The sequence below is a fragment of the Camelus ferus genome, chromosome 12 (assembly GCF_009834535.1).
Source record: "Camelus ferus isolate YT-003-E chromosome 12, BCGSAC_Cfer_1.0, whole genome shotgun sequence".
NCBI lineage: Eukaryota > Metazoa > Chordata > Mammalia > Artiodactyla > Camelidae > Camelus > Camelus ferus.
The window spans coordinates 64,816,145-64,831,693 of record NC_045707.1 but is presented as its reverse complement, the minus strand read 5'-3'; the positions used below and the strand labels follow the sequence as shown (position 1 = coordinate 64,831,693).

At 33.8% G+C, this 15,549-nt stretch overlaps 1 protein-coding gene across 7 annotated transcripts in view; it reads left to right on the top strand.

Annotated features, from left to right (window-relative positions):
• Nucleotides 1-15,549, top strand: part of CNOT2 (CCR4-NOT transcription complex subunit 2) — a 104,884-nt gene that overhangs the window by 76,320 nt on the left and 13,015 nt on the right. For 5 of the 7 annotated variants that reach the window (XM_032493774.1, XM_032493772.1, XM_032493775.1 and 2 more), the window contains 7 exons: nucleotides 5,660-5,807; nucleotides 6,556-6,738; nucleotides 9,051-9,130; nucleotides 11,807-11,932; nucleotides 13,660-13,784; nucleotides 14,723-14,843; nucleotides 14,941-15,097. In XM_032493774.1, coding sequence (XP_032349665.1) covers nucleotides 5,660-5,807; nucleotides 6,556-6,738; nucleotides 9,051-9,130; nucleotides 11,807-11,932; nucleotides 13,660-13,784; nucleotides 14,723-14,843; nucleotides 14,941-15,097 — 940 coding nt within the window. The remainder of the gene's footprint in view (nucleotides 1-5,659; nucleotides 5,808-6,555; nucleotides 6,739-9,050; nucleotides 9,131-11,806; nucleotides 11,933-13,659; nucleotides 13,785-14,722; nucleotides 14,844-14,940; nucleotides 15,098-15,549) is intronic. The other 2 variants (XM_032493776.1, XM_032493778.1) reach the window with 2 other exon arrangements.

The window sequence follows — 15,549 nt, the reverse complement described above, 5'->3', positions numbered from 1 at the left end:
AATGTTGGGAAGTACAAGTTCTTGAAAATATCTAGGGGAGAGCTCTTCAGGTACAGATGATAGCAATTGCAAACATCGTTACTCATGAGAATAAAGGAATGCACTTAATGTGTTAAGGGACAAATGAGAAGGCCAGATAATGTAGTAGCAAGTGTCAGATTGTGGAGTCCTGTGAAGATTTGGAAAAGAATTTGGATTTATTCTAAGTTTAATGGGAAGGATTTTAAAATACAGTTTCATTGTTAAAAGATCACTTTGCTATGTAGAAAATGGACTGGGTGGGGAAGGGGACAAGTGACAAGAAAGAAAGACAAGACTCCTGGACTACTGCAGTGGTCCAGGCAAGAAAACAGGATCACTTGGACTAGTGGTGGAAGTATTGAGAAGTGGTTAGATTTGGGGTATTTTAGACATACAGCTGATATGATCTGGGGATGTGGGATATGACAGAAAGAAAGGAATCAAGGATGATCTCTAAGGTTTGAGACCTGCATAACTTTGTGAAAGGGTGCCACTAATCTATCATGCAAACTTAGGTTGAGGAGAAGGATTACAAAGTATACGTAGGAGATTCACACAGCTATTCGACAGGTAGAGTGCCAGCTGCTGTAAAGATGCAGCCAGATGTTCCAAACTCTCAACTGGTTCTAACATAGCAGCAGCTTCTCATAGTTGAGGATGTTGAAGCCACATTCATCATCATCCTTAGTTCCCAGAAGCAAGCCCACTCCTCCTCCAGGCATATCACTTGTTCTCCTTTTCATACATCTTGCTTTTTTCTCAGACTGAACTGTTGTGGCATTTTTTACCCACCTGACTTCTCATCACCACCACCAAATGTCTGGCTAGATCTCTTTCATTATTCAGTTCATATACAGTATCCTCCAGGAAACATTTTCTGATCCCAAATTCTTTCTCCTTTCATGTTTGAGTTAATAATCCCTCCCACATACACCCAAATATGCTATACATAAACTATGAAAACACCTTGATCTTAGCAGTTCGGTTTTAGTTTTGTTTTTGTTTCTGTTTTTTGGTTTTTGTTTTAATTAATAGTCTTGTGTATCTCTGTAGAACAAGAGGAGGAAAGTATTCTAGGTGGGGAGAAGGATATGATTAAAGATGCAGGGGCAGATACTGGGAAAGGGTCTGGGGAAAGAATAAAGAAAATTGTAAGTCAAATATGTGATATGTAAAAAGAGTTTGTGTTGGGGTGAGTAAAATATTAAGATTGACTAGAAGAGTTATATGTCAGTTACATCTCAATAAAATGGGAAAGATAAAGATTAGAAGAATCTTTTGCATTCTAACAGATCATATGAAAGACTAAAACTGTGATTGGATTTAACCACAGATCAATGGTTCTCAACCCTGGCTACCCGACTAGAAACACCTGAAGAGTTTGAAAAATCCCATTGCCCATGAGTTGTCCAGACCCAGACTAAGTCACAATTTCTGGGCATGGGACCCAGATATTAAAGTATCCCAGGTAATGCAAAAGTCAGCAACTAGGGTAAGAGGTGGAAAGTGTGACTGATTGAAGAAAGGGATTGAAATGAGTCAAGAAATTTGATCCTTGTTTTTATTCTTCATTATTTGTGATCTTGGGCAAGTCATTTAATGCCTGATGTTAGTTCATCTATAATTAAGTTGGATGATCTTCATCTGTAACTTAGTTGGATGATCTCTGGAGACTTTTCTATCTCTAAAATCCTTTGTTTTTAATGAAGGAAATTGCATAATGAAATAGTGTTACAGTAAAGATTAACCAGCTAAGTGCAGGACAGGTTGGAGGTAAGAAGACATGAGGACAGGTTGGAGGTTAGAAGATGGTTGCCCTTTAAGTGTGGGCAGGACAGTGAGTTTAGGAAAAGCTATTTGGTTTGGGAATGGAAAAGGGGATACTTGAAGCTTTCTTACAACAATTAGGAATTTTCTCCCTTCTCCTTAAAGATTTCAGGAGACTTAATTTAAGTATGAGTATTCAAGAATTTGGTTGCTGTTTTTTTCTTTTTTTCTTATAACTTCTATTATTAATACTGTTTATCTTTATCAAAAGATTGAATAAAGGAAGGCATATCATGCTATAAGTCTTTAAGGGATGTGCTGTTAATCATTTTGTGCAATGGAAATAATTCATGGAAACATTTCTTAGGTCATTTTTTTTGGATTTCTGAAAAATGATCAATAAAGAATTCATTCTTTGTTCAGCACCCTGCCAAATAAGAAATAGGAATCTACTTAGGATGTGTTCATGTATTCCTTCTAATATTACATTATCCTTTACTATCATTTTGTCCAATAGAAAGAAAAATTTGCTTCAGAGCTATAACCTTTTTAACTGCTTTTAAACTGCTTTTTGTTCATTTTTTAATCCTTGTCTGTAAAAAGTGGATAAATACCTTCTCTAAAATATTTTATAAGGAGATGAAGTATGATAGTGCTTGACATATAGTTCTTAAGTGCTTGATAAATGTTAATTCTTCTGCCCTTCCAATATACAAGTTCATGCATTCATATTTATATTTTTTACTTGTTATTTCATGCCAGATTTTTTTTAAATGAGCTGGCTTTTTATTCCCCCTTTTTTTCTGTTCAGCTTAACGTGTTTTCTTTTTGACATAGTATTTTAGAGGTGATTTTCTGTGGTATTTCTAATTATACTAGTAAAAGTAAGTTTTTCCCTCCCTTGACCCTACCTAGTTGTAATAATTTGATTCAAGCAACTCTGATTTAACGACTTACTGTACTTTCTTTCCTAAATCTTTTTCTGTTCCTGTTCAAAGGTATTATGTCTACACATTCTAAAGGAATTCAGTTTTTAAACTGAATTTGAAATAACTTGATTTTTAAGTATTCAGGGGGTTGATGATCCAGTTTGAAATTGATGCATTCTTCTCTCCTTTTGATTTTTTTCATATCCACCTAGTTCAACAAAATTCAACTCAGACCTCTAGAATTTATTAGCTGTTTTTATGAAATCAAAAGTATTAAAGGAAAAATAGAAGTAAATGTGAACCCTTGAGTTCTTTGTTTCATACTGTCTTTCTCTACTCTTCACTATATAAATTAATTCAAGTGTGCCAATCCCTAATCGACTAAATAAACTACCTTACGCATTCTTGTTTCCTTCTCCAAAAATTTTTTGCTAATGTTCAGATAATCTCCAATCTCAAATATTTCTGAAGTTATAAATTTTCATTATATATCACAGAATAATAGATATATGAAGGGTTGGAGTAAACAAATCCCATGAGTCTTTAGAAGGGCTTATTGATTATTAGAAAAGAGCTGAAATGTACTAGGTTTTTGGAACATGTATGTTTATTTATAATGATGAGAGTGTAGAGAGAGTGGGATAGGAAGGAAACGTAAATCTGGAGAAGAAAACTTGACAGGTATAGAGAAGAGAAGAAAGAAAATGGAGGGAAGAGAAGAAATGTTGGTTTAGAAGTTCAAAGAGAAGTAAACATTCAGAAAAAGAAAAAGAAAGCAAGAGAAAGAATAGATAAAAGGTATTACAGCTCACCCTTGAGTACTCACAGTGGTGCTCATTTAGTGTTTCATTGGGCGGCCATAGGGCTGCTGTTAAGAACACTAAGAGTTAAGAAATCTAAATTCTAGTCTTGGTTCTTTGTGTCACCTTGGAGAAGTCAGTTAACTTATTTGAGGCTCAGATTCCTCATCTGTAAAATGAGAACACTGAATTGGGTGATTTTTTAAGGTCCCTTCTGGTTCTAAAATTGTATAATGTTTCTTGGTCAGTAACTGTGAGAAACACATTCCAGTGGGAAATTTGCAGCTGTAGGTGACTTTAGGACAGCATATTGAGGGAGAAGTATGTAAGCTCCCTGAGGGTAGAAGCTTTTTCTGTGTTGATCAGTGCTGTATCCCCAGCAACTAGCACCGTGCTTGACATGGTAGGCACTCAATAAATGTTTGTTGAATAAGTGATGTGAAAAGTATCACGTTGGTGGTTCATAATGGGAGCATCTGGAGGGCCTTAGGAGAACACCAGGGTGTTTGAGAAAAGGAAAAGACTGATACCTTCTGAAGAAATCTATATAGGCTGATTTTTAATTCCTTATTCTTCCTTATTTTGCCCCAAATTCAGAGAAAGTGGCTGCAGCTAGTGGTATATTCATAGTCTCAAAACTTGTAGTGACCAGGCATACATATAATGACTAAATCAACATAGAATCTAAGCCAGTTCCCTTTATATAACTTAAAAGAAATGCAGAACCAAGCTCAAGTCTTCATGGAACATGAGTGAAAAGGGGTATACATAGAATATGGTAGCTATATTGAGTTTGATTTATTGGCTTTATTCAGGCTGGCAGATTCCAGTGAAATCTTTGTGATCCACTGGTATCCCTATGTTAGAAGGTGGTACACTGTTATGCGAAAAGAGAAATTTGCAAGGATATTTGAAGGGAAACATTCAGCGCATATGTAGATGCCAGTTTTTTGGAGGTCATAGTTTCAAAATATTCAGGTCTTTGTAATTCTTGGACCCCAGATTAGACCCAAAATGGGGGAGGGAGTCACTTTAAAACCCTAGTGCTAAAGTCCTCTACTTATTAACTCTCATTCCATATTATCACTTTTATTTAACTTCCAATTCAGAATAAGTTTGGTTGACCGGTGTGCCATTACACAGACTAGAAACAGAAAGCACCAAAAAGTGTGGTTAAGGAAGGTGGGGCCAGGAGGCATATTGGCTTCCATAGGCAGTTATGACAACATAAGTTATAGCTGGACATCCTCACCTTGCAGGATACAAAGGGGAAAACTGTATCTAGAACATTAAATATCCATGATAATTATTCTGAATCATTAAGAAAATAATAATATATGTTTCATATTAATGCAGGGCAAGAAATAATGTTTACCCCAACTGGTTATGTTTTTTTTAAATGTTTTATTTCTGAGTGGTAAACTCCTCAGTAGTCTTTAAGAAATACACATATTGGAACACATCCATCCCCACATCTGGCCCCAGAAGTACTAGTTAAATAGAAGCTCATTGTACTTTGAATTTAAAATGTTATATATTCTTGTCTCTTATATCAGGTTGAGTTTTTAACAGTTGCTAACATTTTATGTTGGGTTTGTAAAAATTGTAATGTTCAGAAGTATGTATGTGTAAATAATAGTAAAGAGACTTTCTTTAAAGTGCATTTTAAAAGGATCATATAAAAACTAAAACTACTTAGCAAAGTGGGGCTAAACGTCTGTATACCTCAGTTATGATTTAAAACATAAAAACACACAAGATTGCAAATTTCTTAAAGGCATATTTGTACAAAATGTTTTTAATTGAAACATAAGTCATCTAATTTGTTACAGTCATTGGCAGATGTAGTTTATTGTAAAATAGAAATATGAAAAGATAGAAATATGAAAGCAAAGAAGAAATAGGAAAGATAGAAATAATGGAAGCAGTATGAAAATTCATAATATTAAATTTCAGACTAAAACATATTTTTGTTAATAAAATCAGAGTCCATTTGGAGCGAATTGAATATTTCCATTTAAAATTTGCATATTATATTACGTTAGGTCATTTTTAAATGTTTTAAATTGCCAACTCCAGAAGATGGATGACAATTTCATTCCTGATGGCAATGAATTTCCTTCTTCTGAATTTTTTTAATAGGTGCACTAGGCCTTCCAATGAGGGGGATGAGCAACAATACCCCTCAGTTAAATCGCAGCTTATCACAAGGCACTCAGTTACCGAGCCACGTCACGCCAACAACAGGGGTACCAACAATGTCACTTCACACGCCTCCATCTCCAAGCAGGTATTTATTGATGGACCAGAATATTTCTCAAAATGTATCTTTGTAGAGTAAGCAAGCTTTTTTAGGTTTTTAATAAGATTAACTAATTATTTGATTTTCTGGTTCAGTGCCTTTTACTGAGGAAAAGAAAGTTGATACCCTATGCTCATTTTATTTCATTGCAAATTGATAAGTATAGTGTAAGATGTTTTTATCTTGCAGCTAGCATACTGGTTATCAGCTGGGGTGGGAATCTAGGGTTAATCACCACCTGGGAAGTTTTTTTCAAAAGGCAGCTCTCTTTCTCTGAGGAGGATGTGCAATTTCAAAACACTCCTCAGGTAATTCTGATGATTGCTCCCTCACCACACATCCATTGCTCTAGTGAGAATAAAATAAAACAGATTACAAAATGATGCATATTTATGTGAAGATGATAGAATGACGTACATTTGGAATGAAATTCTTCTAGATATGTGTGAAATACATGTTTTATGTCGTAGTCCCACCAGTAGTTCTCTCATCTTCGATACCGCCTTATATTAAGTTCCTCTATAATTAGCCCGTTCTTGTTGGTTTGCTTACTTTGACTTTTCAGAGAGCTTTTTTTCTTTTCAAATGACCAGACAAAATAATTAAATGAATAAAAATTAGGAATGCAATTTGAAAGTATATTTGAGGTTCTAGGGTTAGGCAAATTGATTATTTACAGAGAATTTTAATGAGTGATTGTAGAGAGCTTATTTAGTATAATGGACTTCTTTTTCAGGGGTATTTTGCCTATGAATCCTAGGAATATGATGAACCACTCCCAGGTTGGTCAGGGCATTGGAATTCCTAGCAGGACAAATAGCATGAGCAGTTCAGGGTTAGGTAGCCCCAACAGAAGCTCGCCAAGCATAATATGTATGCCAAAGCAGCAGCCTTCTCGACAGCCTTTTACTGTGAACAGGTAAGATGTTTATTGATACTGTGTATAATTGTTCTCTCTGGATATTTTCAAATTTGCCTTTTCATGTTCAACGTTCTGTTCCTTGAGTCTTGGCTTCTGTTTCATAAGTGTGTTTCATCATATATTTTGAACAAAGCTTCTCTTTCTGTTACACATCAAAACTTTAAACCTCCCTCCCTCCCCCAAACTAAAGACATGTTCTTTTGAAAACCAGTTTGCTTTTTGTTGCTGTTGTTAGAAAAGGATTGTTCTTAGGTTGCCACCTGGCAAATTTTTGTTGATATGTCCTTCGTCTATTAAATGAGGCTGGTCACCTGTGTGATAAGAGCTCCGTACTTATGAATAGGACTCAAGACATGTTTGACCATTACTGCCTTGCTTCATTTATGCTTTAGTTAAGTTATTTTTCAACCGAAATTCAGTTTTGGTCTTTGGAGACTTACTGACCAAAGACTTTTTAAAAGACTTCATATTTAGTATTTGAAAATAACGTTATGTCCTCGGATTTAAAACCAGAAGATGAACTGTTGTGCTTTTTCACTTCTTTTTGTACCGTTCATTGCATAGATTACTATGCAAATTACAGTAACAATATGAAGAACAGTTATCCATTTTACTAGGATTTTAAAGCTGTTCAGATAATTTACATGAGGGTTAATGTCTATAATATAGGACTTTCTTTACTGTAAAAACAGCATTTTAGTTTACTAATTTTTCTTTAATGGAGAATGTAAGGTGAAATGATCTAGTTGCTGTCGTCATTCCCACTTAATCCACTTTCTTTTTATCTAGTTCTATAAAATCTGAATTAAAATAAGTTACTAGCACATTTCCTGTTTTAATCTTCATCCCAGTAACCTCCAGTTCTTGCTTTTATTTAGACTTATTAGTATTTCTTTTATGATTTTACTGCTCTTTTGATTTTTACAAGTTATTTTTGTAAAAAGTTATCAAAATTCTCATCTCCTTGAGAGTTTCCTAATCATATAATACTTCTTGGCTTTGACACATCTTTCTGCATTCTTGTAGTATTGTTCATTGAATATATATTTAAATTTTTCACTTTCCGTATTGTTTCACATTCTAATTGTTTTTAACAAATACTTTGTGTATAAATTGTCAATGAAGTATGGGTCTCTAAAACCCTGCTTATTACTATTGACAAGTTGTATTTATGGTGGAATGTTTTCCTCTCTTAGTACTTATTCAGTGTTTGAGGGTTCCTGTGTCATCAGTAATTCTAAAATGCTATTAAACAAAAATTTCTATTGGCTTTTGTACTCTTCTCTAGAGTATTGTTTCACCAGCTGCATAGTTTATGAAAATATTGTTTGGCCATAGTTAGTTTTACAGATCTTTGCAAAAAACAAAAATCTGTCATCTTCAAAGTTTAACCTTACTCATAACAGTGATAATACTATCTTTTATCAGACTATTTGATGTTAAAGATGCATACTTTCATTGTAGAATTTGTGTTAACAATTCTTTTTGACATGCTTAATTAATTCTTGCCTTGCTTTAAGTTCAGCCTTACTATTTTTTCTATTTTTATTTTGTTTTCCCATGTTTAGGCTTGTGCAAAAAAGGGAGGCTTTGATAGCTATCTGGTAACTACTTATCAAGTACCAATTGTGCATTAATTTAGAGTTGAGGGCACTTAGGAGAGATTTTTTTTAAGTTGCTAAAAGATAAACTAGGTAAGAACAATGTGTTTTAGAACGCTGAATTGAGTTAAAAGCACCATTTAATTCAGGTCAACTAAACATTTATTGAGTGCCTCTTATATCCTCCTGACTGCTAAGGACAGAAGATGCAAAGATGAATATGATATGAACCCTGTCCATGAGGAGTTTATATTCTAGTTGGGGAAGACAGTCTGTATGAAAGAAGATTTTTAATGAAAAGTAATAATAGCACATTTTACCAGTAGTGGAAGAAAAATAAGTATTCAGGAACAATAGTCTTAGACTGAATTGCCTGTTTTTGAGGTTACTTCTTCCAGTATATCCGATAAGTTGGCTCTTCAACTACACAAAATGGTACCTTTAATCTCTGTTTTCCTCAAAGCTTAAATAAATTCTTTGTTTTTTTTTTTAATTCACCTGTTAAAGACATTTTGGTTCTCAATTGTTCATGGAAAGACTTTAGGGAAGCTTTAAATAAAAATAGATTCAACTCAGAAAAATAAAATTAGTATTTGTTTTTATACATGTTGTTTTATATGAGGAGATCAAAAGTATACACTTTTGTTTTTCTTCATCTGAAAGTTAGTGTTCTTACTGTATATCTAAAATTATTTTCTATGTACCCAGTATGTCTGGATTTGGAATGAACAGGAATCAGGCATTTGGAATGAATAACTCCTTATCAAGTAACATTTTTAATGGAACAGGTAAGCTTATTCTGGAGCTAGTACCCTATAAAAATATGATAGATCTTGAAATATAAAGCAGTTCAACATACTGGTCTTAAAATATTAACGGATTCTTTTGTGTTAGAATAATAGAACTTAATTTAGGGAGAATTTGACAGGAAGTAGGATTTAATTCAGTGAACAGTTGAGAGATAGTTAAATAAATACATTTTTTCACTTGACATGGTAGTAGCAGAGTGTTTATAACATTGAGTTTATTTCTTTAACACCTGGAAAAAAGCCTAAACATTAACTTAGTCTACACTTGTGCCTCAGTATCTTTTTTGCTTCAAGAGCTTTTCTTGTCCTCAGTCCCGTCACTACAGTCTAAACTAGGTTGAGTGGTATGGCATTCTGGCTACAGAAACCCAGATTGATGAAACCTTTCAAATTACCTGGAGCACTTGCAAGTTTTTCCTAATAGTCTTAATAATACTAATTTGGGCATTTAACTCTTGACACATTTTTAATCCATTTTTATGTGTAAAATTCAAAATTTAATTACAAGGAAAACCAGTTTCTGATTTTGACAGTAAAGAATTCCTTCAGTCTGTTGGTTTATTTCTTTTATCACCTGCTTCAGACAGAAGAGAACAGGAGGCTTTGTTGCTGTTCTGCTTCAGGTTTCATGTTCTTCCACCCTCGCCTCCAGATCCTTTCCTGAGAAAGGGAATAAAGGGTGTTGTTATGGTCATAGGAACAAAAATAATTATGATTGTTGAGAGAGAAATACATGTAAAGGAAGTGGAAGGTGAAAGAAAGATTAGTGCAATGGAGCGAGGGGAAGCAAGAGAAGATTTAGTAATGAAATGTCATTTGTGGCTATCGGCTTTTAATTTTTAAATGTTTTTTAAATGTGTAGCAACATAGAGTGACCAAATGAGACTTTTAAATTTAAAATTTTAGCAGTTAATGTTTTGTGTTCTAATATGAAGGACCATATTCCATTGTTTCTCAGGTGCATGTTTTTTCATATTTTAATCTCTCTGAAAAATTAGGCTGCATATCATAGTTTAATTGACGAGTTGATTCTTTCCCCTAAATGAACCATGAATTAACAGTGTGTCTCACAATGCCATCTTATATTCTGAATTACAGTTTTATACACCTCTATAAATTTTAGAATTATTTTTTAAAGTCATTTTTAACTAAGTATATCTTACTTAGTTAAATAGGAAAATTAAATAGGAAAATTGTTTTCAGGTCTTACCCTAAAAATGACAGTTTGTGAGTTAACACTACTCTTAGGTTAAAATTATTCTCAAATAACATATGATAATTTTAAACTCCATCTTAGAGAACCTGGAGATGTAATTTAAAGTTAATACATATCCAAAGTTTATAGTTAATTCGTAATTAATTCAAAAGAGATTACTTTGTAAATTAAAGCACTATATAAATTGTTAATTTCTATTTTTTATATAATATTATCTTTAAAATTCAAAGTTCATAAATTGCAATTTGTTTAAAAACAATGGGTATGAATGATTTTATCTTTTACCCTTCATAATTTTAAGTTGTCACCTGACTTGGAATGTTAATAGAGTATATAAATTATTTTTCTATCAACAAAGTAATCTTGAGTTAACAGTTTCTTTTCTCAGATTCTTCTAATTATGAAACTTAGAGAAAAAATAAACTGGAAAGGGGGTCAAAGTAAATTGAAAATGGTTATAATATACTAGGTGAAACAAAGATTAATGAAAAAACTAATGCAGGCTAAAGCTAAGGTAGAAAATTAAATTCCTCAAAAATTAAGATTCTGAGATTTTAAGAGTAATAGAATAAACATTGAGAAGAGATCAAGGTGATTAAAATAGGCAAAGTAGAAATGGGTTAAATTTTATTTTTCAAGAGAAGCTGATTTTTTTTTATTTAAAATGAACAAAAATAAATTTTATTCATTCAGTATGTATTTATTGAGCGCCTACTGTGTAATAGGTAGTGTAAACCTCTGGGCTTTGTGTCATATTCCCATACAATTCAAACCCTCACCAGACATGGGAACCCTTCGTATGCCCTGCATTCTCCACCCTGCTTATACCCTCAGCTGCAAAATACACACACACGCACACGCACACGCACGCACACACACACACACTCACTCACTCACTCACATGCATACACATTTGTGTATGGGACCTGTAGGCCATGGACAGAAGTCATCCTTAGGGCTTCTGCTTCTGTTGCCTGTGCCTCAGAAATGAATCAGGCCCTTTGCAGGAGGCACTGTTATTATCATACTTGTGTTACAGATGAAGCTTCCAAGCATTCCAGATACAGGCTCTGCTTTTGGATATAGTGAAAGAACAGTTATATCACAGCAGTCTCCATTCTTGCTAGCTAACAAGCCAAAACTTTAGAGTGTCGTCTTTCACAGGGCAGATGATGTACCACCTTACTCCCTATTCTCTAATTAGGTTTGTAGGATTTGGGATTTTTATTATGCTGTTAGATACATACTGCTATGCTGAGTTCATTAAGTCTTCCACATGAAGTCAGTCCACAAATATTGTACGCCTTCATATACCAAGCACAGTGCTATGCTTTGTGTAGGAAGAAGGCACTGTCATTTCTAATTATGTTATAGTTGGTCTTTAATAATCTCTTTAAAATGTTTGTAGAATCATTAACTAGTGTTTTCTTATTGTTTAGATGGAAGTGAAAATGTGACAGGATTGGACCTTTCAGATTTTCCAGCATTAGCAGACCGAAACAGAAGGGAAGGAAGTGGTAACCCAACTCCATTAATAAACCCCTTGGCTGGAAGAGCTCCTTATGGTAATTAATTCGTCTTTTTAATGCTGGCCAGTGGAAACTTTCTGTTGCGCGCACACACACACATACATATATGCATGCCTATACATGTGAGTGCACATTGTACACACATATATTTATGTGTTTTCTAATCAGAGTAGTGTAATTTTGTCAGTGTTGATAAATGCAAAGTGCTTTTTCCTCTCAGAATACTGTGATAGCCAAGTTAAATGGGAAAACTTAGTTTGTATAGAAGCCCCAAAAGGAAGTCTTCATTGGTGTCCAGAAGTTATTTTCTTCTGGTACTTTCTGCCTTAATACACCTAAGTGATTATTTTGTAGTCTGCCATTTCTCAATTCATCATACCTTTTTTCAAAAACTATATTCCCACATTCCTAGTGATTAATAATGACAAACTAGACTTTGACAATTTTTTCTAAGCCCATTTCTCAACCTCCACGCTACTGACATTTGAGTCAGATAGTTTTTTGTAAATGGGGAACTGTCCCGTGCATTGTAGAATGCATTGTAGAATGTTTAGCAACGTCCCTGGCCTCTGCCTACTTGATACCAACTGCACATCCCTCGCCAGTGTCTCCAAATGGGAGAAAAAATTGTCTCCTCTTGAGAACTGCTCATGGGTCATATGTAGTTTATGGAGACTCTTGGTCACCATTAATACCCTTTTTCACTGTCTTTAATAAATAAGAGATTTGGCTAATAGAGGCTAAATGGACTAGACAGGAAAATTATGTAACAACAATGTAACCATATTCTTTTTATCCTTTGCTCATAGTTGTTTCCTTTTAGGAGAATCTGATAAAGACCAGTAGCAGAAACAATGAACTTAGTGGGATCATTTCATAACTTTTCTAAGATAACTGTTTTTCCCGTTTTCAACCGAGAAGGATTTCTGTACCTTTCAGAATATGAATACAAATAACAGTATGTGAAGAAGGAAAACATTTATTTATTTACATTCTATAGTTTCTTAATTAGTCTTCCCTCAGAAAACCCCCAAAATGACCTGCCCTGGAAGTTGAGTACCTAGCTGCTTGATTCTCAGTTCAGACTCTAATGTTTTTAACCTTTCCTCATAGGTCCATTTTTTCATCCCTTTAATCATTCCCGTTGCTCTCCTTGGACCATCTCTAGTTTCTCCATATCGTTCTTGAATTGTGGAGCCCCAAACTGGATATTGTTCTCCAATAAGGGCCTGACTAATGCCAAGTATAGTGGGAGGATTACTTCCCAGTTCTTGCATGTTTTACATCTATTACATGGAGTCCAAGAAAATCTGAAATGATATGGAGTTGTTTTATAATTGATTGCAATTTGCTCACTCTGTAAGTCACTTTCAAGTAGAATACTGACATTTTTTTTTAATTTATTTTGTTCATTTGTATTTGACAATTAACTGGTATTTATAATAGCTAATGCTTTTAAACCAAGAATTTTAATAATTATTACCAATATCAAATTATGTTTTTTAAGCATCTATATATAACATTAGGTAGAATTATAGGATTGCCACTATTTCCCTTGTATTTTGTCATATATTTAGTTATTAATCAGTATGTAGAAATTGAGTTATTCATTGTTATGCTGAATACTGATTTTTTGAAGTGTGCTTTCATAGCATAGTAAGAAAATCCTTTTGGTATATTATGAAGAAAGTTAGCTTCTTATAATTTGTAGCAAAATGCCATAAATATCAATTGCAACTCTCTGGATTATTTTCCTTGCATAGTTGGAATGGTAACAAAACCAGCAAATGAGCAATCCCAGGACTTCTCAATACACAATGAAGATTTTCCAGCATTACCTGGTTCCAGTTACAAAGATCCAACATCAAGTAATGATGACAGTAAATCTGTAAGTAACTGAGAATTACGTATGTGAGGGATGTAGTTTTTTTCCCTTCAGAGTTCTTTTATATTAACAGTTCCATAGACCATATTAAGGACTTACTAAATACTATTACAAAATTGTTTATCTTGAATATCTGTAATAATCTAACTTCTGAAGAATGTGGAAAACTTTTATAACTTAGAAGATAGCCTATTTTTTTCCTATTTCATATAGGTTTGCAAATTTCTGTTGAACTTCTCAGAGTTAATTTAGACTTTTATTGTAGTCCCTGTCAGCTGGATCCCATGAAGTTTGATATTATAGCCTTCTAAGGAGCTGTGTTTTTCTTGAGTAAGTTTTCTCCTTGAAGAATCTTTATACACATTTTTATTCCTGTGTTGATTCAGCCAACTCAGCTTCCTCTTTCTGACTTAACGAATGTGTTTATTTCTTCCACATTTCACTGAAAGTAGACTTTTTTTGTGTGTGATGAGAGTTTGTATGTTGTTAAAATAATTCATAAAGAAGATTACTGGGTAAGAATTAAATATGAATTTTTAAAGTATACTGACTTATCTTGGAAGTGTTTATGGTGATATTTTAGGTAATGTACTATATTTAGTCTGTCTTCTAAATGAAAATATTAAAGAGTAGCTTCAAGTGTTTCCCAAAACATAAAGTTCTGAGATAGACAGATTTTTTTTTGTGACTGAAGATCTGAGATAAGTAAAAATATTTTCCATATATTTCTTGTCCTCTGTATAATGTGTATAATACAGGATTTATTTGTATACCATGGGACAGTTGTGGAAACAAAAAATTTCATGTAGAACTTGAACAACAGGTAATAATTTAGTACCAATTTAAATACACTAAAAATGAATAAAAAGGTACTAATATATGAACTTGAAATATTTACACTTAACAGATTTTAATGTCACATTATTTTTTTTTCATGTTAGAATTTGAATACATCTGGCAAGACAACTTCAAGTACAGATGGACCCAAATTCCCTGGAGATAAAAGTTCAACAACACAAAATAATAACCAGCAGAAAAAAGGGATCCAGGTGTTACCTGATGGTGAGACTCTATAAAGTATATTAAAGATATTATAGAATTCTTTTTTTTTTTTTACTTTTTCCTCAAAGCTAAAAATAACTGTGTTTTTCTTATCCAGGTCGGGTTACTAACATTCCTCAAGGGATGGTGACGGACCAATTTGGAATGATTGGCTTGTTAACATTTATCAGGGCAGCAGAGACAGACCCAGGAATGGTACATCTTGCATTAGGAAGTGACTTGACAACATTAGGCCTCAATCTGAACTCTCCTGAGTAAGTTTTTTTCTTTTCTTCTACATTTGTATATAATAACCTTCCTGCAGTTTTTAATTTCATGTCATCAAATTGTATCATCTGCTGCCACTCAATTGTTGCTGGTATCTACTGACTTTTTGGGTCATTCCCTCTCACATGAGCTCCTGGATCACTGTCACTTTGTAGTAATATTCCTCTTTTTAATTTGGCAGTTTCAATATACACAGATCTGATCCTTCCCAAATCCTGAAATCCCAGCTCCTTGAATTTCTTTCCTCCTGAAATCTTACCCTTTACCATGCCTCAGTTGCTCACTTCTTTAGTCATCCCTTTGACTTTGCCATTATTGGTAACCTCGGTTTCTCTGTAAGTGTAGGTCTGCACTCCCACGCCACTTCCTCTTCTCCCTCTAGGACTGACTCCTGTAATCATCAGATTCCACTGGGACCTTCAAGCCGTTGATTCTTCTA